Genomic DNA, 26,833 nt, shown 5'->3' with positions numbered 1-26,833 from the left:
TCCATGTCATACTTAGCTGCATCCTGCATGAAGCTAAGAGCCCTACAATCCTGTGGGACACAGGTAGTAGATCTGAAGTCCAACCAGCATCGGTAGAGTTCCTCAATGTAGGGTTGTGAGGTTGGCACAATGAAAGCTGGCTTCTGAGCAACCTAAAAAAAAATAAGACTAGAAGCAGTGGTATCTACAGGAAGATTATCAATGCCAAGTCGGGAGAATGCCAGTTGAAAAGTTTGCTTTACGAAGAATAAACCAGGTTCAGCCTTCAACAGGGAGTCCTGTTCTGAAATGCGAGAGCCCGCTACTGAGGGGCTCGAGGAGCGATCTTCAACCTCTTGTTCCTCCGTGTAACTGGTGTCTCTGTCCCTGAACAAGTAGTCAGAAGCAGCAACAGAGATTGAGTCAACCCCCCTTACTCCAGTGTCTGGGGGGTTGGTCGGGTCAGCGTGGCCATCAGAGAAGGGGGAAGGAGGAGTTATGAGGTTACTGGGTTGAAGAAGCAAGAACTTAATCTGAGCAACCTCGGAAGCAAAGGTATCGACCTTTGCGGACAGGGCATGGTCTTGGCAAACTTTCTTAGCTGAGGTGGCTTCAGCATGTGACGATGCTTAGCTACCTCCCCAGGACTGGAGGCCAGGTTTCCCTGAGGCATCCTGCTCTCAACCAAAGCCAGCCTTGCAGATCTCTTTGCATGCAGGCACAGACAACACAGGCTTCTACAGTGAGGGCTTCCCTCAAATGTCCAATCCCAAGACAGAAGGGGCATAACATGTGTCCATCATCTGGGCCCAACACGGCCAAGCAGCTGCCACAGCTGTTCACCAGCGATGCCATGGTGCACACACACACACAGCTGCTGGGGTTAACCACCACCACCAGGCAACAACGCAACATTCTGGGGTGAAGGCTGCTCGCCGTCAAGCAAAGATACAAGGCACGGAGCGAAGAAAACGCTCACTGCCGAACAGTGAACACGGCACGGATGCAAACCACTTGCCTTCAGGCCATAACACAAGGCACCAACTGCTGAACGACACAAGCAGGTGAACTTGCACACTAGCACAAAGCGGGAGACTTGCGGCGCCTAATGGGAGTCAGGCCACATCTCGCTGCCTCTGGAGGACGTGGAGACATGCAACTCCAACCAATGGTTGTGAGGCTACAGGCGAGAGCGACAAAATATCCAAATTGTTTCCAACCGAACCTCTGCACGAAGTGAGAATTTTATTTTTATTTATTTAACCTTTATTTACCCAGGAAAAAAGTCCCATTGAGATTTAAAACATTTTTTTCAAGGGAGTCCTGCAGCAAACATCACACAAATATACAAGACAAAATTTACAATTTAAGAATGGAAAAAAAGGACTGATTACTGGTGGTGTGGGGTATATATAGACTTCCACCACGTCACCAAGTCATGTCCAAGGGTGTGACTTTGTTGGTATATTGTCTCAACCTCTGTGCTGTGCACACGCAGATATCCTGGTGCTTTGCACCGTTCTCTGACAGTCAGAAGGAATTAAATAGAACTGAAAACCAGAAAAGTAAAAAAATGCAGCGAAAATCCCCCTAAAACAATAAAGGGTGAGAAAATTATGTTTCTGAAATGTTTGTTTCTGCTTTTTGAGATCTTTTAGCCCATGTTGTCATACAAGTACTGATGAAGTGATTTCACACTTAATTAATGATTCAGTTGCTTTTACACACAGAGCAAAGGCTGTTTGGATGACATTGTTGTCTTAATAAATTAAATTATTACTTATTTGCATTCTGTATTTCCTCTGTTTTATTTTTCTGATGTGTATATTTGCTGATCTGAAATATTTTAAAGACAAAAAACACAAGAAATTTGTGAGGGCATACGCTCTCACAACTCAGTATGTTGCTGCTTGGTTGTTTAGAGCTAATTTCCTCAACATTTGTAGAAATTTGAAAAACTGGTAAAAGAAAATAACTAAATTCCCTTTCCTCATTCAATTACCCTTTGTGCGAATTTCAAAGAAGTATGTGGCAATTTAGCATTTGCAAATTAACCCTTTGTTAAGAAAATAAAGAGTAAATTACCTTTCCGTACTCAGGATTTAATTTTAAAGAAAACATCAGTCTGAATGTAATTCGATTTTTATTTTGCTTGAAACATTTGCAATGAAAGTTCTGTAAAAAAAAAATAAGATATCTAACAGCACACCAAAGGAAACATTGCAGTTCTTGTTGACCAAAGGACTCAAACAGAATGAAGAGTTCTTCTAGCAGCACTGCAAATGGCAAGAGTCTGATTCTTCTTCGTTTTGGTCCCCTTTAGCAGCCGAGCGAATGTGTCGTTGATTTATGGAAAGCCTTTTTCTACTTGATGTGGACACATTTCCTCTCGGAGGCCTTTAACCTCACATTCCCTTGAGCACCAGTCACAGACCTAACAGAATAGCACATTATCTCTGGCTGTGTTCAAGTAAGACACATTGCAGCATTTGGTAAAAGTCCAGTGGCAGCACTTGGCTAGGTAAGTCTTCAGCGAAGAGCGAAAAGTGAAAAAAGGGCACAAAAACATGAAAGAGGAGCTGAGAGTCCCTCTAGAAATGCCAGTTTAAATCCTCAAAGTCTCCAGGTTGACCCATGTTTATGTCCGTCTCCAGCAGGCTCACAATTACCTCCATGGTCGCCTCGTCGCTGCTGAAGCTGCTCAGTCCTGGAACAAACATGCTCTCCATGTCCTCTGCAAGCTGGATGGACTCACCTGGGTCAAACCAAACACCACAAAGGAGTACCTAAAGTCATGCTGATGATCTGTTTCCAAGTATGACACATAAACATTTAGTTTGAGTTTCCCCCACTGAGGTCTAATTTCTGATTTACATATTAAAGAGTTTTCAGTGATGAAAATCCAGCTGGTCTTACCTGTGCCCTCAGACATCACAGCTCTAGCATCAGCTGCTGTCCTCGAGTCCGTCTGGGTCTCTGAAGAGCTGCCTGCTGCCTCCTCTCGACTGGAAGCCTAAAAAAAAAAAAAAATTAAAAGAGACAAATATTTAATAAAATGTTGTTCAAACCTGCTGATGAATAACAACTCACTGCCTTTGCAGGGTCACTCACGCTCCTGCTGCTCTCTGGGCATTTCTCCTGGACAGAACCAAACGGACTTGAGGCTCCGCTTGAAGGAGATGAGTTTGCTCTGCTAACACATATGAGGGAAATCTCTAAGTCTCCAAAGAACTTATGTTCAACGTAGTGAAGCAATCTGATTTAAATCTAACTGTAGTTTTAAATTATTGTACTGTTAGAACTATGACTCATTTTATTTTGTTTGTTTTTTTATCTAAAAGTGTAACGACAAACAATGTTAACAGACTTGTGTGGCTTGCGATTAGACATGAAACACAAGTTTTCATTTCTATGAAGATGACGCGGCCATTTTATCTTTGGGCAACATGGCAGCGAAGAATCTACCACCAGGGAGAATTATGATTAGAAGAAAGAAATACAAGTATGTAGTGTGGACATTAAAATAAAAATGTTGACAAAAGAGTAAATATACAATCTCTATTAAAAAAAACTGTCATGCAAAAATGTATACATTTAATATAGACATCATCTACCTGCTTCAGTATCCACAGCAGAACTAAGAGTTTTTTTATTCCTACACAATAAGAGTCTCAACATAGATCTGGGGCTTATAAAGATATGTAAATACTGTTGTGTGATAAAACTCAGAGAACAGATCATACCTGGAGGACTCGATGAACTCATTGGCAATTTGTGTCCCGATGCTGCTTGCGTAGATCATTGTGCCCACTCTACGGGACAGGCCAGGAATTTCTGGTATTTGCTGTGTGTCCTCTGGTAGAAGCAGAAAAAAACACTATATATATATATATATATATATATATATATATATATATATATATATATATATATATATACACGCACACGCACACACACACACACACCACTGCACTAATTTCTTACCATGGAGTGATTTAGTGCTGCCAGCCTCCTCTTCATGTTTTGTGTGAGCAGGCCCCCTGTTGGTGTAAGGGAGGATTTTCACTCATTTAACTGAATTATTAAAATGTATTGGTACCACTTTATGATAAGCCTCTCCATATAAATGACTAATAAATGGTTTGTAGACATGTCATCAATGTCCCCAGCCTCCTGGTTTCCATCTGTGAGGGTAGTTAGTGTTTTTCCTTAGCTCCCTGATTTTAGTTGAGTGAATTGTTCTTTTTAGCATTTCATTTGTTCCCCACTGTCTTGGTTTCTTCTGCTATGTCACCTGTGCTAGTTTATTTTCAATTTGTTATCTTACAGCTCTTTAGTTCTCCCAGTGTTACTCTTTAGTTCTCCCAGTGTTAGTTTCCCACAGTACTCTTTGTTTAGGAGTCTCACCCATCCCTGGTCTCTCCCTCAGTCTTATTTAAGATTCTCATTCTTCACATATTTTTGTTGGTTCCTTGTTGTTGTTCCAGTTTTGTAAATTCTGGATTATCTCTATTTATTTATTTTGGTTTAGTTTAAAGTCTAGTGCCTGACTGCCTCTGGATCATTCAGGGGTTGGGTGCTCACCTTCACAGCGTTCTGACACTTGATAAATCGGTGTTTATTTGGCATTAATTAAGGGCGAGAAAGAGAGAACAGATATGACTTATGACTTATCTTTATGCTTTCTAAAAGTGTTTTTCTCTCCAGAGAAGCTACACAGATGTTCTGCTGAGCAGTGATAGTCGGGCCATCTGCTAGTACACTGCTGCTACCCACTAGATATTCTCCCTCTCCTGAGTTTACCTCCTTATCGTCTTTAACACAGAATGTACTACTACTAGTTCACCAGTTTATTTTGTGTGCATCTGCTTTGTCTTCTCAAACATCCACCCAGCTTTAGTCCGTGAGGTAGACACCTTGTCTACTTTTAAGACTAGGCTTAAAACATTTTTATTTGATAGGGCCTATGGTTAAAATCTGATGTTAGCCTAAATCTGGACAAGTGGGGGAGTAGAGGGAGGTTGAGTGTACAGTCGGTAAAGACGGCTCTCCCTTGCCCTGCCTCCAACATGCCTCCATCTAAAAGGCTAGGTTATCCAGAGTTATCTCTGTAGTTATGCTGCTATAGGCTTAGACTGCATTTCACATTGTTTACACGCAGCCACTATTCGGGTTTTGATTGGTTTTAAGGTCAGTATTCTTGTTTCTGAAAATTTTGGAATAACCCGTTCACAAACACAGTGTTTAAAAGTGTGGGTGTTGAGATTTCTCTGAGGTAAAAAAGATGATAAGTATTAAAGTACTCTAGGGGGGTCGGGGGCATGCCCCCTGGAAAAAAATTATTGGACATTTTATATTTAAACGCATCAGTCTGGTGCATTTTTGGGAGGGAAAGTAGAGTTACAGGCTGGTAGGTGTGTATGATAAAGTATCTATACGTGTTCATTATAATGATATATTTGAGTTAACAATGTTTTCCTGTCCTTTCTTAATCCATTATGAACACAGACTACAGTGAAATCCGCTGAAGCATCCATGCTGCTCAGTACCAGAACTGCACTAGATAGCAAAAGAACCAATCAGCTGGCAGAGCTCCATGTTGAACGTGTGAGCTGCAGAACTTGCAAAACTATGTGACTCAGGCCCTGTCCAAACGTAGCCGGGGATCTGCCACAGCGTAGATATTTTTCTACGCTTTGTCCTGTCATCCACATGAAAACGGAGTTTTTTCACACGAAAACGGATCTTTTTAAAAACCCCGGCCAAAGTGAAGATCTGCGTTTTCTCCGTTTTGGGTGTCTGCGTGTGGACAGACAAAACCGGAGTTTTAAGGTCTGCAACGTCACTTTCTGCGACAAAAAAATGCTGACATCACGTGTGCGACCTGTGTTTACACTAGCCGACAGCATGGATGCCCTCAGAGCTGCGCTCGCTTCATCAATTGTCCAAGCGCTTTTTGCTTGTTTGTTTTTGCAAGTGGAATTACTGCTCCTCGCGGAAGACCACAGACGAAGGACGAGGTTAAGAAAGGGGGAAGTACTGCCGCCTACAGGTCTGGCATGTCCTTAACAACGTATTTATCCGGGTACGTGTGGACAGAGTTTTTTTTAAACGAGGTGGTGTGGATGCAAGTTTTTGGAGGGGCGGATATTCGTTTTTAAAAAAACCCGGCTACGTGTGGACTAGGCCTCAATTTAAGCAACAAAGTAGAATCCAGCTGCTGTTATTTATTTGTTGTTGGTGTTTATAGAAACTAAATATATCTGCAGGGCTTTAGGCCCAGGGCAGAGTTTTATACCTCAGACCAGCTTTAGATCATGACCTGTTATTAATAATATCATGTTCTTTACACCAATCTGAATATTCTGTAATGTTCACAGACATCCAAACCTTAGAAATTAAATATAATCAATATTAAAATAAAACATATTAATATCATTTTTTCAATTAAGATTAGTAATCTGTTATACTTATTTATATTTGATAATAATATGATTAATAATATTTAATCTTCTAACATTTGTGGGTTTACTGCATTCACTTAATATTAATTATAAAATTATAAATAACAGCTCACTACAGTCTGGGCATAGAAAGTGTTTCTAGGAACTTACGCTTGTTCAGCAGCTCACCTGTTCCACTGATGTTTTATTGGCTCTGTCAGAATCCCAGTGCCTGGAGCGCGCGCTGTTTGTGTTTGTGCGCACCGTGGGAGCGAGCAATGAGCGTGTTTTTGCAGCTTGGGCGGTGGAGAACGGTGGAGAAATGCTTTTCAACATCGGTGCGCATTTCAATTAGCAACAGGAGAGAGCGAGCGAGAGAGAGAGAGAGAGAGAGAGAGACACTACTAAACCCAAGCGAGCGCGAGAAGAGATTTTGACGGAACTTTTTTTCTGATTATTCCAACTGACGGATTTCCGTCGCCACGACAGAAAACTTTAATCCCTGGCCTACAAACATGTTTCATTTGGCAGGCAGACAGGAACTTGGTGACTTTTGAGTGGTTGTATTTAAATTCACTTACGAGATGACCCTGTTTACAGACACGATGAACTCAACTTCTTTGGTCCATGGATTAGTGAAGCAGCACCACTGACTCTGGAGAGAAACGTAGGAGCCATATTTTGTTTTGAACTTGTAGCTCTGTGTCTCAACCTTCTCTTTGCTTCGAAGAACTGCAGAAATGCAACACAAAACAAGAAAAAGATTGATGCAAGACATTTATCTCCTCTTTGCTGTCATATGCAACATTTTCTGAGTTTTATATCACTTTCACCAGCGTTGGCTTTGCTCCCTCACCTTGTATGTGTTTCCCCGCGAGGTGCTGCAGGTCGTCCTGGTGGAAGAATTCGTAACACGAGGTGCCTAGAACTTCCTGCGGCAAATAACCGATGACTGTTGTGGCTCTAGAAAAAGACAGGATGAAGAACAAATGTAGCCACTCTGATTTTTCCCCTATATCCTCCTGCCTTTAAGGATGTTTCCCATGAAAATGACCCAAGAGCCTCTTTTGCTACGTTTAACAGCGACACATAATACATTTGGTTGACTTTACAGAACTGGTGTTGTGTAATTACTTCCCAACGAATGAGAAGAGATGTCATCGAGATGCACAGCTTCTTCTGAGAAAAGACGGCAAAGACAGAAAGGATTATCTCCATGACAGCCGATTTGACAAAAGTCACGCTCCGAGGCCTCCTCAACGTAACTCGCCTCTGCCGTTCCTTTCTCAGCTGAACCGTGCATTTAGAACAAATCCATGACTGATGTGATAAACAACAGACGGACAAAGTTAAGGAACTGGAAACTCACTGTTGATCTACAAAAGTGAACTTGCCGTCGATTGCACAACGGGTAACAAACTCGGTGGTTTTGACGTTGACGCCTTTAGGGGACTGTTGGGAAATGTGAGGGTGGAGGCGGCACATGGTCACCAGGCAGTTCAGGTTGGAGGTCTCCGTATCTGCGACGTCACCCTCCGGGTCAAGCTGGCTGCTCGGCCAACTGCGCATGTATCCGGTACAGTGGAGGGTGCAGTACCTGGAAGAGTCTGTGTGCAGAAAGCAAAACTCAGAAATAAAACGCTCCACATCCCTCCCAATTTTTTAAGCTAGACTGGAGCTTCACTTTAGATCACTTTGCTTGTTTTTTTAAATGTTTTCACTGTTTCTTCTTTTTCCTCTGTGGTCTCATTGCTTTTAAAACACTTTTGATGTCCTCTGGTATTTTATTTACTATAAATAATCAGTAAAAGATGCTAAGAGAAAGGAAGATATGGGAAATTAATTTTACTGGAATCTTTTAAAATTTAAAATTAAACTAAAATGTTGCTCTAAAATCTAAATACTAAAAAAAAGAGTCAAGCATTTAAATATTTCTACATAAAACATCTGGACCGCAGGACTTTTATGTCCCCACCTCATAAAGGAATTTGACAGAGTCTGGCTCGGTTTGTAGTTTTGGCCCCTGTTTAAACAGAGTTTTAGATCCTCTGTAATCAGACATAAATCACACAAGATTTCCCGAAAACAGTGCTCCTCTGCTGAAAATGAAAATTAAGGCACCTAGAAGGTTACTGACACCTTAAATCGCAAGTGAAGCCTTGCCGCAAGGTGGTGACCAACACCATGCTACAATTGTAATCAGGTTTATAGTTTAACTTTATATTGTGGCTAAGGAACATAATTACACTGTGCACGATAGTGTATGTGGTGAGCAACAAACAAAGAGTTTAAAGAGAAAGTTTGGTTGGTTTTTACTTTTTTCGCACTTTAATTTATTAGATCAGCAAACAAATTTCACTATTAGAAAAAGAAAATGAAACAAAAGTTCACTAAATAAAAATAATGTAGTTTTCTAATGATGAATTAATTAGTATAAGGGAATAAAGCTTCCTGGCCTTGCATTAAAAAGTATTTCACCCCCTTGTTAAATCATGAATTAACTGTGATTAATCATATTTGGAAAGTGAGTTCAGCTCCAGCCTTATTACTGTCAGATCTGTAGGATTAACATAAAATAACCCATCTTACAACATGACCTGTCTCTCAACCTCTGTTGAACGAAAACAACACAAACCAGTCTCATGTTTACCAACAACAGGGAGTAAGACCAACTGCATTTCAGAAAAACATATCAAGAGTCAGACATGGTGGTGGTAGTTTGATGGTCTGGGGCTGCTTTGCTGCTTCAGGACCAAGGAGGACGTTAAACTCCACACCCACCTTTCTTTTTGGAGGCACCAGGCTGTGAGTGCTGGTCTTCATTTTTCCCAGCGACTCGACTGTGCTTCATTCGGCAAAAGAAGGATCGCCGAGCTCCACTGGCCAAGCGGGATGCCCTGACAGGGGTCTCCTCCTGAGCCTGGACCCTGGCTACACAAAGAAACAAAGCACCTGGGACTCACAGCTTTTAGCTCCTGTTTTAAGATTAATGCAGATTAATGATCGGGCTTACTCGATGCATCAGAGGGAAGTTGGTGAGGAAGCGTTTCAGAGGATGAAAGCTGTTCCTTCACCTTGGTGATATCTTTGGGGTGGATGAAATCAAATAAACTCTGTCCAGTTAGCTCCAACTGTGAAAAAAAAACATTAAAAAAGTTTTCATTATCAATTTGTGCGATAATAGATCAACTAAAATGATTTATTTGTTCACACACAATCAGTCATTCTTGGATATCCACACAGTTTTTTTTTTTTTTTTTTTTTTTTGCTGTTATGGTAAAAGCAGTAAAACTGATGCACAGAATTGATGATGTTTATGTTTACTTATTTAGAAATTATCCAAACGTGGATGCAATAATGCAGGTGATTAACCTAACATGCAAACTTATGATCTGTGAGAGGGAACCAGAGTTTTCGCAACAACAAACCTGACTGAAGTTGAGGATCTTGGAGACAGACTCAGAGATGAACAGGATTTTCGCTCGGTCACATCTTACAACTAGTAGAAATCCTTCTGCAGCCTGGTGGCAGAAAAATATAGACATTGTTAAAACATTAGCAAAAGAGAAGTAAGGTGTGAAATGGATTGTTGATTACAAATACAGGGTTAAGTTGAACTCAGGATGTGAACCTGTAAAGTTTTTCATTCAGAATGTCAAAATGTAACAGCAGAACCCAAAGAGCTACATGACAATGCAGCCACCACACACCCAGAAATAAAACACAGTAAAGGGTTAAAAAGCAGACAAATAAGACAATAAAACCATGACTAAAATGACAGGTTGCGGCTAAAACATTAACTACAAAGTCAAGCAATCAAACCACAGTAAATATAGATTAAAGGTAAAAGAATAGCTGCACAGATCAACCAATATTAAAAGCCAGGTCAAAGAGATAAGTTTGAGAGATCTGTCCAAAACGCCGTGCGGCACTCTGGAGAAAGCTCAGCATATCAGCTTTCAGCATGGTGGTGGACGGTTCATGATATGGGCTTGTTTTACATCCACAGAATCTCTGTGTACAGGCGTTTTTCTCTGATTATTCTAGTCCACAACTCATGGGAATTTGGAGTTTAAATAACATTTTACTATAAATGAACTATCGGGGTTGTAGATCAGAATATACCTTGAGCAAAAGCTGCCTAAGGTCATCATGGGGCAGGATGGAAGGCTTGCAGGTGGAGTCTGTAAAGGTACCGCGCGCTCCAGCTAAAATACACAAAAGATTTAAACTCAGCAAACAGATGTTACAGAATTTAAACCTGGGTTAGGAGTTACCTTTCAGGGCTTTCAGGTGTTGTACAGCCTTCCGCAGCACAGTGAGTCTGTCGAGTTTTTGAGCCATGGGCTGACAGGCAGGAATCATGGCAGACAGCTCCTTAATGAGATTGTTTATTTTCTCCCTTCGTCGCCTTTCAGCCTGACAGTGAGGCACCCTGTAGACATATTGTTCCATCAGTCTACAGAACTTAGAGGGAAGGGCTCATATGCACGTTCCTGACCCTTAAATCTAGTTACAGAAAAACACACAATCTGATGCTTCTACTGCAAATATTCAAGAGTGTGGAAGTTTAAAATATAAGTTAATGATAAAACTACTGTATAAGTGAAGGCAGAATATTACATTCACCGACCTAAAAACATTAAACAACCAGACAAGATTATATGAAAGAGTTTAATGATTTCTATCTACTATCAAATTAAATTAAATACAGATGTTAGCTACACTGGCACACTGGTGGTCCTTACCCGTTTGTGCTCATTGTTTCTGCTCTGGCGTTAATGTCAGCCAACACATAATAAAGTGAACCCATAACCTAATTGACTCCAGCCATCAAGACATGGTACAGGATCATATGAGTACTATGAAATCTGTACTTCATACTTCAGATTTCATGGAATTTTGTAATATTTGGTACAAAATTTCTGAGGGTTTCAACGTCAGCCCACTGTTACTTCTATTCAAGTGCTTCTAAGGACTCTACATGAAAGGCAGTAAAAGAATACAATGGCACCACAATGCTAAACAAACTGGTGTTGGTAATGCCATCTAATATGCATACAGAGCATCTTCTGTGTGGGGTCACATTTAGACACTCCAGAACAACCCGATAAAACTGCTAGTCAATAACGGACACAATCGCCTACATTCTCTGGTGGCAGATCTAGACATGCCAGCTCCTTACCAATCAAATCACTTCAATATACACACCATCTTGCACGGATGTTGTTCTGGGTGTTAAACTTTTTATTGTTGTTATGTGTAAATTAATTTCACCTGAAGCACTTCATTTTGACTTGCTGATCCTCTCCTTCAGATCTGCAAATAAAATGATCCAAGTTCTGTTTTATCCATCTGCAAATCTCCTTATGACATTATGAAAGAATGGGTTCAAGCTTACCTGCTGAGGTCATCATCTATTTGGAAGCTGATGCTTTGCCTGTAAAACCAAAGAGAATTTTCACACTCCATAAGAAGTAACAGCCCATTCTACAGTAAAACATTTACGATCAAACATTTGAGTAAAATGACCCCAGGCTGAATTATCCTCAAAAACAGCACATCGTCTTCAGGAACTTGAGTCTCTGACCTTTCCTCTGTGTCTCCCTTTCGTTTCCTTTGTGTCCCAACAGCTGGCATCAAGGATCCTGCTTGGCTTGCCTCCTCCTCCTCCTCCTTATCTGCATCATGATCTGATACATAGAAATAAGGGTGAGGACACTATGGATGAACAACCCAACTAAAACATCTGTAACAGCTCAGACAGATTTGTTTATACTCTGAATAAATGAATGAAGTAGACATTCAGCAGCAACATGGATTCTATGTAATGCAAATTTAAAAGCACAGAAATGGTTTACTGAAAAGAGGCAGGGCTTATTTTTGTCTTTAAAGCAGAACTGCATAGTTTGCTGAGAATTCAAGTGCTCATTTGTGCGTGAGCTGGCTGGGTTGCAGCAGCAAAAACATTTGCCTGCATGACTATAGACCAGGTAATAAATATTAATTTACCATTGTTATGTTTGAATTTGATAATATTTGAACATAAACTGTGTTGACTCAAGTTTACTCGAATGGTTTAGACCAGCGGTACTCAATAGGCGGCCCTCGGGCCACCTCTTTGTGGCCCCTGAACCCAGCATGCATGTATTTATAACTTAAAAGCAAGAACTGGACGTGTCCTATAGGTTTTCAGTGTGTTTTTTCAGATTATGTGAGTATTTGCAAAGCAGGTTTTTCTCAGACTGAGGTGTGACTGTTGAGTGAAGAAACAGATTTTTTTTTTTTTTTACTTTGTCAAATCTTCTTAAAAGTTTAAAATGTTTTGTCCTAAGGACTGTTGTGTATGGAGAGCTTTTGGGGGAAGGCAGGCTGTGTCAGACACGTTTTTGATTTTAAAAAAGCAATTATCTGACATCTTCTATTTATCGATGAAGACAAATCCATATGAAATAATCATGATGCATTGTGATGCATAGAGATATTGAATCGAATTCAATTGTTGACCCAATAATCGTAATCGAATCGGGAGACAAGTGAAGATTCACACCTCTAGTGTAGGAATGGCAGCGGTGTGCATGCACTGTGCTGCTATATTGCAGGCTGGTGTAATGAACCACCAGCAAACCTAAAACATATATATATATATATATATATACATATATATATATATATATATATATATATATATATATACACATGAATATATATATATATATATATACACATGAATATATATATATATGTATTTTTTTATATATATCAGCCTTAATAATCAGCTTTAGATATCGCCCATTGGCAACAAAAATCTTTACAAATTGGTATCGGCATCGGCCTTAAAAAAAAAACACATTGGTCTGTCTAAAACACACATCATTACTTTTCAATTAACTTGAAGTACAACATATGTGCGATTCAGGGCGTAAGGCAAAGTGGATTAGAAAATAGCTCTTTTGCCCCGTTGACCTGCGTTCATTGTTTCGTTATTCTTGGGACCCATGAGCCGACCGGAAAGGGAGAAAACTTAGGCTTCCATTTGTCACCAAGCTAACTAGTTAGTTTTACACTTTTTTCGTGAGGCTTTGTGGTGTTTGTGTTCACCTTGCTGAAGGACGAGGTAGGGTAAAGGGTACTAAAATAATTCTGGCATCGAACAAACACATTAGCATGATTACGGAACGTTACAGAACACGCTCTCACAAGCACAACCTGAAGTTTTACCACACCAGACTCCTTCAAAATTAATGGAAAAGCAACCTCTAAATGCAATTGTGGAAAATATACTACATTCAATCATATTGTCAGGAAATGAAAAAACTGATTATAGGTTTACAAAAATATGACATAATGTAGCTTAACTCAATCAGCAATGTTGGATTCCCTTCTCTCTGTCTGCTGAAATACTTTAGGTCTAATTTCCAATGAAAAACTCCAACAAAAATACCCCTGAGAAGTAGGGCAAACATAGCTAATTTGATAAGTGCACAAAGTTTAAAGAATGGCTCAGCTATTGGCTTTCATGTTTTGCTGCTTCAGTGTTATAAGATCTGTTTGTCAGGTGCTTCTATGCAGGGGCGGACTGGGACATTATTTCAAGCCGGGAATTTTGAAACCATCCCAGGCCACCGCCCAATTCACGCTAAACACTAAAAGTGAGTCAGGTTGGGCGCCTACTGATGTAAAAGTGTAAAACAACTACATTAAAACTTCACATGTGCCCTGATTCTTTCCTCTAAAATATAAATATTTGTGTTCTGCTGCTATAATCTGTGCTTATGTTGCATAAACTGAAATTCTATTTTATTCTGTTAAACGTGCCTCCTGCACATGAGATGAAATAGGCCAGACACCATCATCCACCTGAACTTGAGACTAACAGGTACCAGACTACATGTCTGGGTCAAGAGAATCACACCACAAGCAGAGACATAAAAAAGTGTGTGTGTGTGTGTGTGTGTGTGTGTGTGTGTGTGTGTGTGCTTTGTTGGGGGGGGGGGGGCTCTCCCCATTGCTAAATTTTCCTCATAATATTCATATAAGCACCAATAATAATACTAGGGGTTTAAAGGCTATGGACCAAAGACAAAATAAGCCAGAGGTGAAGGTTAATGCATTTAACAAGAAATGTCATAAATGATCATCAGGGCTGATGTGAAATCTAATCCAGATCAGTCCAGGTCAGAATTATCATCTCATCTGTCTCATGATCAGCAGCAACCGGATGTTTATGGCCACAAAATTTCAAGTGAAACACACTCCTTTTATGTCTTGTGTTGGCTCACGATCCATATTTCCATAGAAACTGTTTCTCCTCCGTGGATGTACCTGCCTGTCAAGAGCGTTTAACCACTGGTTGGTCAGCTGGTGCTGCTGTCAGTCATTGTGGGAATGTGTACGTGTGGGGAAACACCTTTAATTCCTCTCCTCTGCCTGAGCTGATGGTGGCGCGCGGTGCACCTCGCGGCGGTGATGCGCCTTTTGCGCAAAATGCGGCCCTTCATGAAGCTCGTGCCAGACTGCGGATGACTGACGTTAGAGGACACACAGATATCTTTTCAAAAATCTCTGAGATTTCGACTAATGAATACCTGGAAAATTTTCCGTTACACACTGTACCCTAGAAAAGTGCTGACATGCTGAAAGGTTATATTTAGAAGTGGCGGCGGTGCTGGTACCGGTCCAATGCACTGATCTCTGTCCCTAAATGATGATCTGATCATCAGAACCTGATCATCATGATGCTGCGCGATAATTAAACTGGCCCAAAAACTCCACCTTAAACCGGTTCTCCCAACATGATCACATACAGGCCAGGCTGGACATCTGTGGCCAGAGCTTTCTTCTTTTTCAATCTCTCCTTTTCTGCTCCACCTTTCTTGTCCAGTCTAGGTCCATTTTGCCTCTGAGGCCAAAGGTGCGGTGGTGCTGTAGCCACTCTGGGGGTGGGGGGTGTCTGCAGCTCTTTGCCAGACCCTGACAAAGTGAGAGTAGGGGGTGTCTTTGTGCCCAGATAGCTCCGTTTGTGTGAGCATCAGGAGAGCAGATTGATGAGCTGCATGACGGATTGCTCATTTAGATATTACACACTTCATGACCGGCAATCACTGAGTGGGCCAGTTTAACGGCCAGGCCACCAGGAAATCTCCTGTTTCTCTTGATTACCAGTCCGCCACTGCTTCTATGGTGTCTGAAATAGAGTGATAAGCATTTTATTAGACCTTTACTGACAGTGACATTAAGTTTATTCGATGAGGCAACATTTGCAGTGTTTGTTCTTCTTTTCATCTCCAGTTAACCCTGACTCAATGTTGATCAACGTCTGGTCCCAATCCTGACTGACAGTGGCCCATTCTACATGGTTAGAGCTAAGGGTTTGTCAGAACTTGTGGGGTTTGGTTAATCTCCCTGTTTCTGGAGGATCAACCATAAAGGGATTAAAGTCAAGTATTTCCTGGACCAGGAGACATGTCAATGTGGTCTACAGATTTTATATTACATCTATCTGAATTATAACAAGTAAACAGCCCGTTTGTACCTTTTTTTTCAAGAGTTTTTATTTCTCTCATATTTTAGTCTGTTTAAATTATCGGTACTCAGCAGGCGATCCACGGGCCAAGTTCCTCTTTGTGGCCCCCCACAAGAGCATTGCAATCGGTAGACTTCTTGTTTGTACAATTAATAAATATTTTGATAATCTAATTTTCAATTGTTGGTGTTAGAAATAAAGAGTATGCATTATTATATGTATTTGTACTGTATATATCGCAATTTGTTTTGGCAATTTTAGAGGTAAGTTTCGGTCCAGTGTTGACAAAATAGTCATAAAATGTAGTGACAATACATATCGTTGTCATTAATTATATAATTTTGGAAAGCAGCATTTTTAAAATCCTTGTTAATTGCTTGATTTAACAGTCCATAATCCATTCTTAATATTTTAATTTCTTTCGATCAAATTTCTAAAGTATATTTTTTACATTAGTGAGTTTTTAATGTTTTTTTTTTATTTCAGGTTCTAATGTTCTCTTCTTCATATGTATTTTGTACAAAGTAATTTTCATTTTGCACGCATTTATTAGTGGTGTTTGTCAACCATGGACTAATTCTTTTTGTATTTGTATATGTACATGTTTTTACAGGACAATATTTATTATACAGTTCTTTAAATATGTCAACAAAATAGTTATATGCTTTATTCACATTAATTTCTCCAAGAACATAGTTTTGTTCCGAGAGACTTTGATTAAGAGCCCTTACTGAGAATTCGGATCTCGGTCTGATCTTCTTTCCAACTAAATCGCTTCTATTATTCATGTTCTTTCTAAATTCTAAAGATGCAAAAATTGGCAAGTGGTCACTGATATCATTAATAAGTAGTCTATTTGATATATTCATGACATTTGTGAAAATGTTATCAATTAAGGTAGAGCAGTGTGTTTATCATTTTTATTTTGATTTTACATCTGATAATTATCTAGTTTTAAATTCCCATATTTTTAAAATGATCAGAATTTGTGTGGAGGCTCCAGCAGTTTAGATGCGGCATATTATCGGGTTTTAGCAATACCTTCATTGTTCATCTTGATAATATTTGCAGTTATGAGAAATTTTGTTAGAGAAGTATAAGTTAGGATTTACATTATTTATTATCTGATGATATATCAAATATACTTGTCTAGTTCAGAACATTCCCTGATCTGGAGAACTTTGGCCTGTTCAGGAGTTCCATTCAAATTGATGAATTTCCTGCAGTTGGATGTCCAGGTTGCTTGGATCTTGTTTTCTTTACGTAGCCGTCTAGCTTGTCCGGCAATGTCATACTTTTTCTTTGTCAGATGTTGGTTTATACAGTATATACGTTTGTCCCTTTTAAGTTCCTCCCTTGTTTGAATAACGCCGTTTTTTTGTCTCTTGTTTGTAAATCTTATCATGATACTTGGTCTGAGTCATCTGTGATGATGCGGATGACAGGCTTCTACGTCCTCCTTGCTGTACTAAATCCTTTGCTGTTCATGAACCACACCAGCTGTTGCGCCATCGACTCCAGATCCTGTTCACTTGCTACTTCATCTGATGCCGCTGCCCTGGCATAGGTACACAGCCTTATATCTAAGCCTGAGGTGATCAGATCGATCATTCGGGTAGATAGCTCTAAATATTCCAGTGTGTTTATTCCTTTGTCCTTTTCTTCATTATCTTTCCATAGGTCTTTTCATTCCAGCATCAGATTCATTATTGTTGTTTGTTGTGTTGATATTTTCTGTCTCATAAGTTAAGAAATTTCAAGATTTTTTTTATCTCTTCTAATTCTTCCTCCATTTCTGTAACACTGGTTTGCTTTGACCTCTTCTTAGATTGTATGATAATTGTAGTGGCTCTCCACCTTCCTCCCAAGCCTTACAACAACTGTTATCTTGGGAAGTAGCTGCAGCTGAGCCTATTCGCTTGCCTGGATGGTCGTAGCAGGTAGCTAGTAGCAGGTAGCTCAGCATAGGCCCTGCTGCTGTCACGTTGGGTAGATTTGGTGGGTTTGGATCCAAAATGCAGTCTTAGGGATACGCCACTGGTATAGGGATAGCTACATTGGTTCCACTCCCTTTCAGCATGTGGAGCGGAGATGTGGACCACATGAGGTGACTCATAAATCACTTGTTTTTGAGGTTGTCAGGGCCAAGGCTATCTTTAAAACTTTAAAATCAATAATTAAATCAGACAAAATTGTTAATATTACACTTCTCATTCACACATCGTGACTATGACTTAAATGTTTTCCTCTGTTCTGTATGAATTCAGTAAGCGATGCTACTGGTTTTGCTGCCAGTAAATGGTGCCAAATCCCTCCTGCTGTGCTGAAGATTGGGGGGTTTTAAAGGCATGTGAGAGCAAACAGGGTTTGGGCTGTACTCTTACCCAACTCTTATATTACCTCATAACACTGACCTACTTCTTTCCCAGGACTACATACTTTAAATTGTGACATCCATGTAAGAAAAAGAACATTGTGCCATGGGCCAACTGACCCCAACTGACCAGTGTGCTCATGGTTTTCCATCTACAGCTTGTGCATCCTCAGAGGAATTCAATTGGACTCCGACAAAGTGAATTTTAGTAAATATTATTTTATATCACTCTAGTGTAGTTTAGTGGGTCATCAGTGGCTCAGAACTGGAAACATAGGAGTTTTTTCCACCCACCGCCAATATATGCTGCTGATGCTGCTTGTCACGTTATTCACTTCCTCTCACCAGGTAACACATTCCCTGGACACCCCGCCAGCTGACTGAAATGGCCCTCTCTGCTTTAGGTGGTGCCATACAGACGGTCAGTTTTCTGAGTCACACCCAAAAAATAATAATTACCCACCAATGGTGCTGCATGATGTGCATGGTTACTGAATCACAGACAGGAAGCTGTTAAACTCTGTGTGAAAACAGGGATTCGTGATATGACCTACAAGCATGTGTCTACTTTTAAGTGTTTGATTGTTTTCACCTTAATAACTTTAAAATAAGTGCTTTCATTGGGTACAACTAATGAAAACAAAAACACTTGATTACAAACTGATAACCTACTTTAACCCTTTGACAAGCAGGTCATCCACCGGTACAACACATTTTAGTCCCTAATCTAGGTTAGGGTCAAAGCTAAGACCTAGCTACGACCATCAGATTTTGTTGGGATGGTTTACAGCAAAGTATGAAGCAGCTGGGATGCGGCTAGAGTGTCGGCCCTATAGGACTGGGAAATTAGTAAGTGCATTTTATTTATATAGCACTTATCACAGAGACATGGAATCACAAAGTGCTTCACATAGATCAAAACAAAACATAAAGTCATAAAATCATAATGATCTCAAAACAGAAACAGAAACATCAGAAAAAATCTACTCAAAATTTCATAAACAGATGAAAGACGATTACAAATTTGAGTTAAAAATAAGAAAACAAAAGCTTTATGTGAAAGTAGCTTTAAATAAAGAGGTCTTTAGCTGTTTTTGTAAGTGTCCAGACTATTAATCCTACGTAAGGATAAAGGAAAAACATTCCAAAGTCGGGGTGCAACAGTCTGGAAGGAACTATCACCTCGACTTTTATATCTGGTCTATGGAACTTCTAGAAGGTTCTGGTGTGTGGACCTGAGGGCTCGGGTTGGAGCATAAGGCTTTAACAGTTCAGTAATATAAGGAGGAGCTTGACCATGCAGAGCCCTGAAAGTTATAGTCAGGATTAGTGCTGGGCAATAAATCGAAAATTTATCATTATCAAAATTTCTGACTCTTATCGAGATAATTTGTCTCATGTCAGTACATTTGATAATAAAAAATGAAAAGATGTGTGTAGGTTGACAACGTTCATGTCCCTTTAAGAAGCTGTACCACCTTGAGTCATATCAAAATGTGACTCAAGGTGGTACACGTGACAGCCCCATCTAATGGACAACTTTAGTTTCTGTGCATACCTGTAGTTATCGTCCATTTATCGTTATCGAGGTGAAATCTTCAATATATCGTGATACTGATTTTAGGCCCTACTGCCCAGCTCTAGTCAGGATTCTAAAATGAACTCTAAAGTTAACGGGTAACCAGTGTAGAGACATCAGAATAGGAGTTATGAGAACTCTTCTGTTTGCTCCAGTTAGGAGACTCGCTGCAGAGTTCTGGACCAACTAAAGGTGATCGAGGGTTTTTTTGTTAAACGTGTTAAGAGTGTGTTACAGTAGTCTAGACGGGAGGAGTCAATCATGTTTGTTCTTTGACGACGATGCCACCTCCCTACAGGTCTTTGGGTAGAATGCATAAATCCCATTGAAACTTCAGATGCTCAGACGACAAAGTAAAGTTCAACTGCGCCTTCCCCTTTGATTAGTTGGGTCTGAAAATGTCCCCTTCCACCCGCCATATCCAGTGCTCACCTATAAGGCCAGGAGCTTTTGGGTAATGACCAAAAGAACATGATTTCAAGGGCAGGTGACCAAAAATGGTTTCTTCATGAATTCATCATCATCATCATCATCATCCACCCCTTGTGTTAGCTTCTTTTTAACATATGTCTATTTAGATTAGAAATAATCTAGCAATAAATATTCAGCACTGAAAATTATGCAAACAATCTTTTTTTTTTCGTTCAATACTGTTAAGCCAAATCTAGTGGAACAGTAAAGGATGCGGATGGTAAAGTAAAACCTCGAAAATCAAACTAGAATATAAGGGTAGACCGTTTAGGATTACCACTATGTTTATTATGTTAGTTCTTTAATGTTTAGAATGACATATCTGTATAATTCTACACATTTAAAGTGAAATTCATATGTTTATATTCATCGTGAAACATTAGTGTAGTGTAAGAGAGGCGGTGTAGGGTCATTACACTGTCCAGCCATCTTCACTTTGTCAGAGAAACTGTGTGCTTTCCAAACCAAAACAAATGCTGTTTATGACCTTGTCATCTGGGAAACAGTCATAACAAAGCCTTGGTTGCTTCATCTATCTGCGCTGAAAGTCACAAGATGTCTCCTGGAGAAGACGGAACTTTATAACCTTAATAAAAAATCATATCCTGTTTTATTCTGCATCCTTGAGTTGTTGTGAAAAGCGCTTTATTAAACTTGTGTTTTGTTATTATTATTTATACAATGATTTTTCTTACTTTCCAGATTAATTATAATAATAGACCAATGAATGTTGCACCTAAAGTGAATTTAATAAGACTTGATTGCATGACAGTAAAGATGAATCAAAATAACTGTTTTTTGTTGAAATGCATTATTTCAGATATTAAATACACCAAACGAATCAACTTGATGAGTTCATGATGACTTTATGATAAGTCATGTCACATATCATTTCAGTATATTAACAATAACAGTTATATCATAATTAGATCTCATATATTAAGAGAAATATTTTCTAATAAGCCTCTTAGGACGAATGAGACGTCAAGGGACTTTAACGCCTCCTACATTTCCAGGTCTCTGATTGGTCCAACATGGACCCTTTAAAGAGGGAGTCGCTTCCTCTATTGTCGAGTTCCCGCCAAAATGCTAAACACTGTCTCTTGTGAGATCCAGCACATCTCACAATAGCGGCATAGAACCACCTTTTTTCAGAACCAAAACAACCATTATTTGTTTTAACCTGCAACAACTTCATCAGATGCAAAACAGCTTGTGAGCCGCCAGCAGATGCCCAGAGTGCATCTCTTGACCAGGCGTGCGGAGTCAAAGGTACTACGACCTTTGATAACCACAACGCGCCTGGTCGAGACGACTTCGCGGCCAGGTGGATCGCCGAGAACTCTCATCACACAAGTATCGTAGCTCTGCACACTGGCGTTGAATGGGTTAAGATTAATTTGATAACTAATCCAACATCACTAGATTCAGCCAGATTGTTCCTATAAGCCCAGATATCACATTCTTTACTAAGACACTTAATTAGACTCTTAATAACATCTTAGATAATATTTCATTAAAGTTTGGTTATTAATTTTACCTTGAATAATCATTTATCTACAGGTATTCTGTATAATCATTAGTCGTAGAAATATAGTAATAAATAGATTTTTATAAATTATGTTCTTGCTTCATTGTCAAATTATTGGTAAGTATTGGTTCCTTGGCTACCCAAGTACCTATTTCCAGTGTCAATCGGATATTAAAGGTTCAATAATCATATTTTTATGGAACATTGTACAAACCGGATTCCAAAAAAGTTGGTACACTATACAAATCGTGAATAAAAACTGCATGCAATGATGTGGAGGTGCCAACTTCTAATATTTCATTCAGAATAGAACATAAATCATGGAACAAAGTTTAAACTGAGAAAATGTATCATTTTAAGGGAAAAATATGTTGATTCAAAATTTCATGGTGTCAACAAATCCCAATTAAGTTAGGACAAGGCCATTTTCACCACTGTGTGGCATCTCCCCTTCTTCTTACAACACTCAACAGATGTCTGGGGACCGAGGAGACCAGTTTCTCAAGATTAGAAATAGGAATGCTCTCCCGTTCTTGTCTAATACAAGCCTCTAACTGTTCAATCGTCTTGGGCCTTCTTTGTCGCACCTTCCTCTTTATGATGCGCCAAATAAGATCTGGGGCCTCATTTGTCAAGCTTGCTTACGCACAAAATGGGGTCAGAAAACTGCGTAAGCAACTTTCCACGCAAACTTTGGGATTTATGAAAGAAAACTTAGCGGAAAAATGTGCGCAACTTTAAGATGACTAAGGACCTGGCTTACGCGCATTTTGGACATGGAGAGCACCTGCAGTGCTGCTGCTGAGAAGGATAAAATAATGAAATCCTGCATCATTATCACTTGTACTGCTTCGTTTTCACACAGAACAAGACCCCCCACATGCGTGCACACGTGCTTGTACATACACATGCGTCCACACTCACACACACGCACTAGCACACACACACACACACACACAGCCTGAAGCGCAGAATACGGAATGCAGAATATCAGCAGGGGGACAGATTGAGACAGAATTTCATGCGTCTGTGACAGTGTGTGTCCTGTCACTGTGAGCTGATTGATCATGTGCGCTGGCTTCTTGGACTAGGGAGATCTCTGTTTGGCTGACTGGTTAGCGCGCGTGACTTTCACCTGGGAGTTTGGTGATCGAATCCCGATTGGACCATTTTTTTTATATCCGCCACAGATCTCTCTGAAGAATTCACAACATTGACAGCTTCAGCAACGCTGTGCCACTCCGTGGATTTTCTCTTATTAGTTTTGCAAAAGCACTTCCTTTCATTTCTCCACCTCACCCACAGGTACCTGAATTTCTTCTTCTGTGAAATTGCACTTCCTTGATCTGGCTTGATCTACGGTCGCCATGTCATTGGCGGAGCGCTGCGACAGCTTATGTATATGTATGAGATCCACAAGGCACTTTGCATTGACTATTTATGGCAGTAAGTGGGCGTGGTGAGGGCGGGATGTGACTAAAATGCAGCTGAGAAACATTCTTGTTAGTCTCCAATTTAATTTAATTGAAGCGGAGATTGCGTGCAGCTGTGCGTACTCCATGTTTGACCTCGACATCATTGCATTCAGTTTTTATTCACGATTTGTATAGTGTCCCAACTTTTTTGGAATCCGTGTTGTACTTGTTGAATACCTTTATATTTATTAACAGTTTATTAATTGTGACCACTTACAAAACGTTACATTAAGAATTATATCTGATTATGTAAAATTAAATCTAGACCTATTTTTATCTAAATACAAATATGGTGGCATTAAACTAATTTTTTAGGAAACATGTGAATTCAATGTTCCTTGTTTGTGGGCAATGAAGATGTATTCTATTCCATTGTATTGTAAAAAAACTGGAAAAAAATATATCTATGATCACAAAGTATGTGATAACTATGACTTTCAAAATCATAATTATGTTTTTTAAAACTTAAACCTAATGGCCTAATGGTAAAAATATTTATTAAATAATTGTTCATTTGAAACTTGTGACTTTCAGAAACATTATTTTGACTTTCAGAAACATTATTTTGACTTTCAGAAACATTATTTTGACTTTCAGAAACATTATTTTGACTTTGACTGCATTGGATTGTGGAAGTGGGATCATATATCACCAGCTCTGCATGCACTGGAATGGCTACCTGTAAAGCATCGTATTGAGTTTAAAATACTGGTTTTGGTTTTCATCCATGCAGGAACAACTCCTCATTAATGACCCACACTTGTATAGCGCCTTTCAGAGTAAGGACTCCAAAGCGCTTTACACTACAGTGTATCATTCATCCATTCACACACACTGATGGTGATGAGCTACTATGTAGCCACAGCTGCCCTGGGGCGCACTGACAGAGGCAGGCTATCAGTGCTTCTTAGGATATATGTTGTTCCATCTAGATCCCTGCACTCTGCTGATGGTGACCTGCTGGTGGTCCCAAGAACTAAGTGCATATTTCGTGGGGATCGTGCGTTAGCTGTGATGGCCCAGAAACTATGGAACTACTTTCCTGGTGATGTTAAGCAATCTACCTCCCTTTGGAGTTTTAAAGCCAAACTGCATCACTACTTGAGGTCATTGTCTTTTAGGTGACTTGCTGAAATTGTGCTGTCATGATCGTATGGTGGTCGGAAACTGTTTCTGTTTGTTTTTTTATGTTGGCTTGTTCTGTTGTTCTTATGTGATGCGTGGTTTCTAATGTAGATATTCTTAAGTATTGCTTGGTTTTTATTCCATTGGCAAACAGGGTTCACTGAAATGTCTTTTTCAATTTTACTCAATGCATTTTTTTTTCTTATCTTACTTTTCTATTGTATTGTGTTCAGCACCTTGGGCTACCTTGATTGGTGGCAGGAAGGAGCTTTATGAATAAATTGACTGATTGATTTCATAATTATGGCTTCAAGACTTTGAGACTTAACATGTGACTATGTCTTAAACTAAGGTGCATAAATGAACTTCTATATCTAATGATAAGCTGGGTGCATTTATTTAAGAGCCAGTGTTCACTCTCTTTAACAAAAATGATGATCAGCTAGTAATAATGGATCTTTAGTTATTTTTAATCATATTCATCTCAGTCAACCTACATAATCTATATAACATGTTTTAATATAGTCTTAATGTGATTTTGTTGTCATTGACCTTTATTTGTCTTGCATGTTTGTGAGTCACAGACACATTTCCTGTAGAAAATAATAAATGTGCTCTATATTTTTTGTTTTCTATTAAAATGTAAAATATGGCAACATTTGGCTACTTTTAACATTATTCTACAACCAGCACTTCATAAACCTGATGTTTATCAGAGGGATTTCCATTCATCTTTTTATTTTAAGATGATGTCATCATAATGTAAAGTGATTGTTGAGGCTTAGTTTTTGACATTCCTGCATGCTTCTGTAGTTTTTTTTTTTTTTTTTTAGGTTCTTTTTTCCTGACCCTGCTGGTAAGCTTCTCCGGGTAGTCTAGCTGCCTCCCCCTGCTGCACACTGAAGGCAGCGCTGCTCCACTGATCTACTGACCCACTTTTAGAACGAGCTGAAACCGCTTGACGTGCATAAAATAAACTCCGGTAGCTCAAGTCCGGTTGTGAAAATACGCTTAAACTCTTCAGTCGGATGGTTAATGTGTAGAAATTACTTGGGGGTTTAAGCCAGCAAAGGTAAAATGCTGAATTGAACCCGAGAAAAAAAATCACGTCCCTATGATTACTGTGACGTAGTTCCGTGATTTCCGCACCCGACGCAGTCGGAAACGAGCACGTAAAACACGTGCGTAAAACAGACCGACCATCACGTAAGCACGCAACGAAGCAATTAACCGACAACCGGCATTTTTATATCGGAGATGGATAAAGGTTTGTTGCCGCAGAAGTCTTTGCCGAACGTCACAGTCGAATATAAAAATCCTTGTGTCGTTTACGACTTTAAATTCGATGTCACTAAACCAACTAATTCACTAAAGCGGGGAAAAGTCCAATTAACTGTACACCTTGTTCGAGTTTTCAAAAAGTGGTAAATAAACTCCAATAACACTGGTGAAACTGGTTTTCTAGTCGAATCGCAGCACAGACTGGCACCCGGACAGGTGAAGCTTACCCGCCGCAGGTCTGGTTGCCGTTCCCCCGGAGCCCCCGGCCGACATGCCTACGGACTGGTACCCGGTGAAGCTACGGAGCTCCGCGGCGCATACCGAGCCTCCAGCTGGAGTAGTTTTGAGGAGAGGAGGAGGAACGGAGGGAACTTAGGAGGGCCGGCGAGTTGTATAATGAACTTCATTTTCCCCTCTACCTCCTCCTCCCGTGAAGTGTTTTTTTTTCCCAAACAAAGGCACGTGAGTCTGTGAGGGGGAGGGTAGAAACGTGAGGGGTAAGTCGGACCAGAACAGGTTTTTTTGTTGTTCATTCAGACGAATTACAACCGCTTCTCTGTTCATATTCAATCAAAATTTCCCGATGAAATAAAGTCATGGTACTTTATATTTTAAATATGAAAGGATAATTAACTTTTAAACTAAATAAAGAATATGTTGCTCTGGTTTGAGTTCATCACAGACGGAATCGTCATGGATCGAGGAGGTCAGACTGTGTCGAAAGCGTGCTGAAAGCGCCTGTCAGCGCTAATAAATAATGTGAAAAACAGAGCCAGGGGACTTCCGACGGGCCCGGTGATTGTTTTCTGTCATACGCGTGTTGGTGACCTGAATAAAGACCCAGGCGCGTCATCCCAGCTTTCTTTAGACAGAGCTGCAGCGTAAAGGATGTCTCACTCTGTCTGTTTTTACGGAGACTAGGAACAATTAAAGAAATTCCCTAGAAAGCACACACACACACACGCCCCTCCTTAAAAAAGAAAGAAGGAAAAAAAACACAAAATGATAGAAAAAAACAATACCAGAATAAAGCTGAAATTTTAATGATA

At 39.8% G+C, this 26,833-nt stretch overlaps 1 protein-coding gene across 4 annotated transcripts; it reads right to left on the bottom strand.

The window, feature by feature from the left end:
- Positions 1-2,105: 2,105 nt before the first annotated feature.
- LOC107382796 (basic helix-loop-helix ARNT-like protein 2) lies at positions 2,106-26,190 on the bottom strand. Of its 4 annotated transcripts, none has more exons than XM_054739501.2 (17): positions 26,012-26,190; positions 12,013-12,115; positions 11,824-11,862; positions 11,700-11,741; positions 10,700-10,857; positions 10,548-10,630; positions 9,851-9,943; positions 9,436-9,553; positions 9,204-9,353; positions 7,792-8,029; positions 7,279-7,385; positions 7,004-7,154; positions 3,964-4,019; positions 3,723-3,834; positions 3,070-3,172; positions 2,896-2,992; positions 2,106-2,734 (listed from the first exon to the last, which is right to left on the bottom strand). In XM_054739501.2, exons 1-17 carry the CDS (start codon positions 26,055-26,057, stop codon positions 2,571-2,573), a joined length of 1,860 nt encoding a protein of 619 aa, XP_054595476.2. In that variant the 5' UTR covers positions 26,058-26,190; the 3' UTR covers positions 2,106-2,570. The 4 variants fall into 4 exon arrangements, with proteins under 4 accessions (XP_054595476.2, XP_054595478.2, XP_054595477.2 ...); XM_054739503.2 differs by having other exon boundaries at positions 3,091-3,172; XM_054739502.2 differs by having other exon boundaries at positions 3,070-3,169.
- Positions 26,191-26,833: the final 643 nt, after the last annotated feature.

This window comes from Nothobranchius furzeri, chromosome 1 (assembly GCF_043380555.1).
Source record: "Nothobranchius furzeri strain GRZ-AD chromosome 1, NfurGRZ-RIMD1, whole genome shotgun sequence".
In the NCBI taxonomy this organism is placed as follows: Eukaryota; Metazoa; Chordata; class Actinopteri; order Cyprinodontiformes; family Nothobranchiidae; genus Nothobranchius; species Nothobranchius furzeri.
Note: the sequence above shows the minus strand (reverse complement) of the source record. Positions and strands in the feature narration are given on the sequence as shown.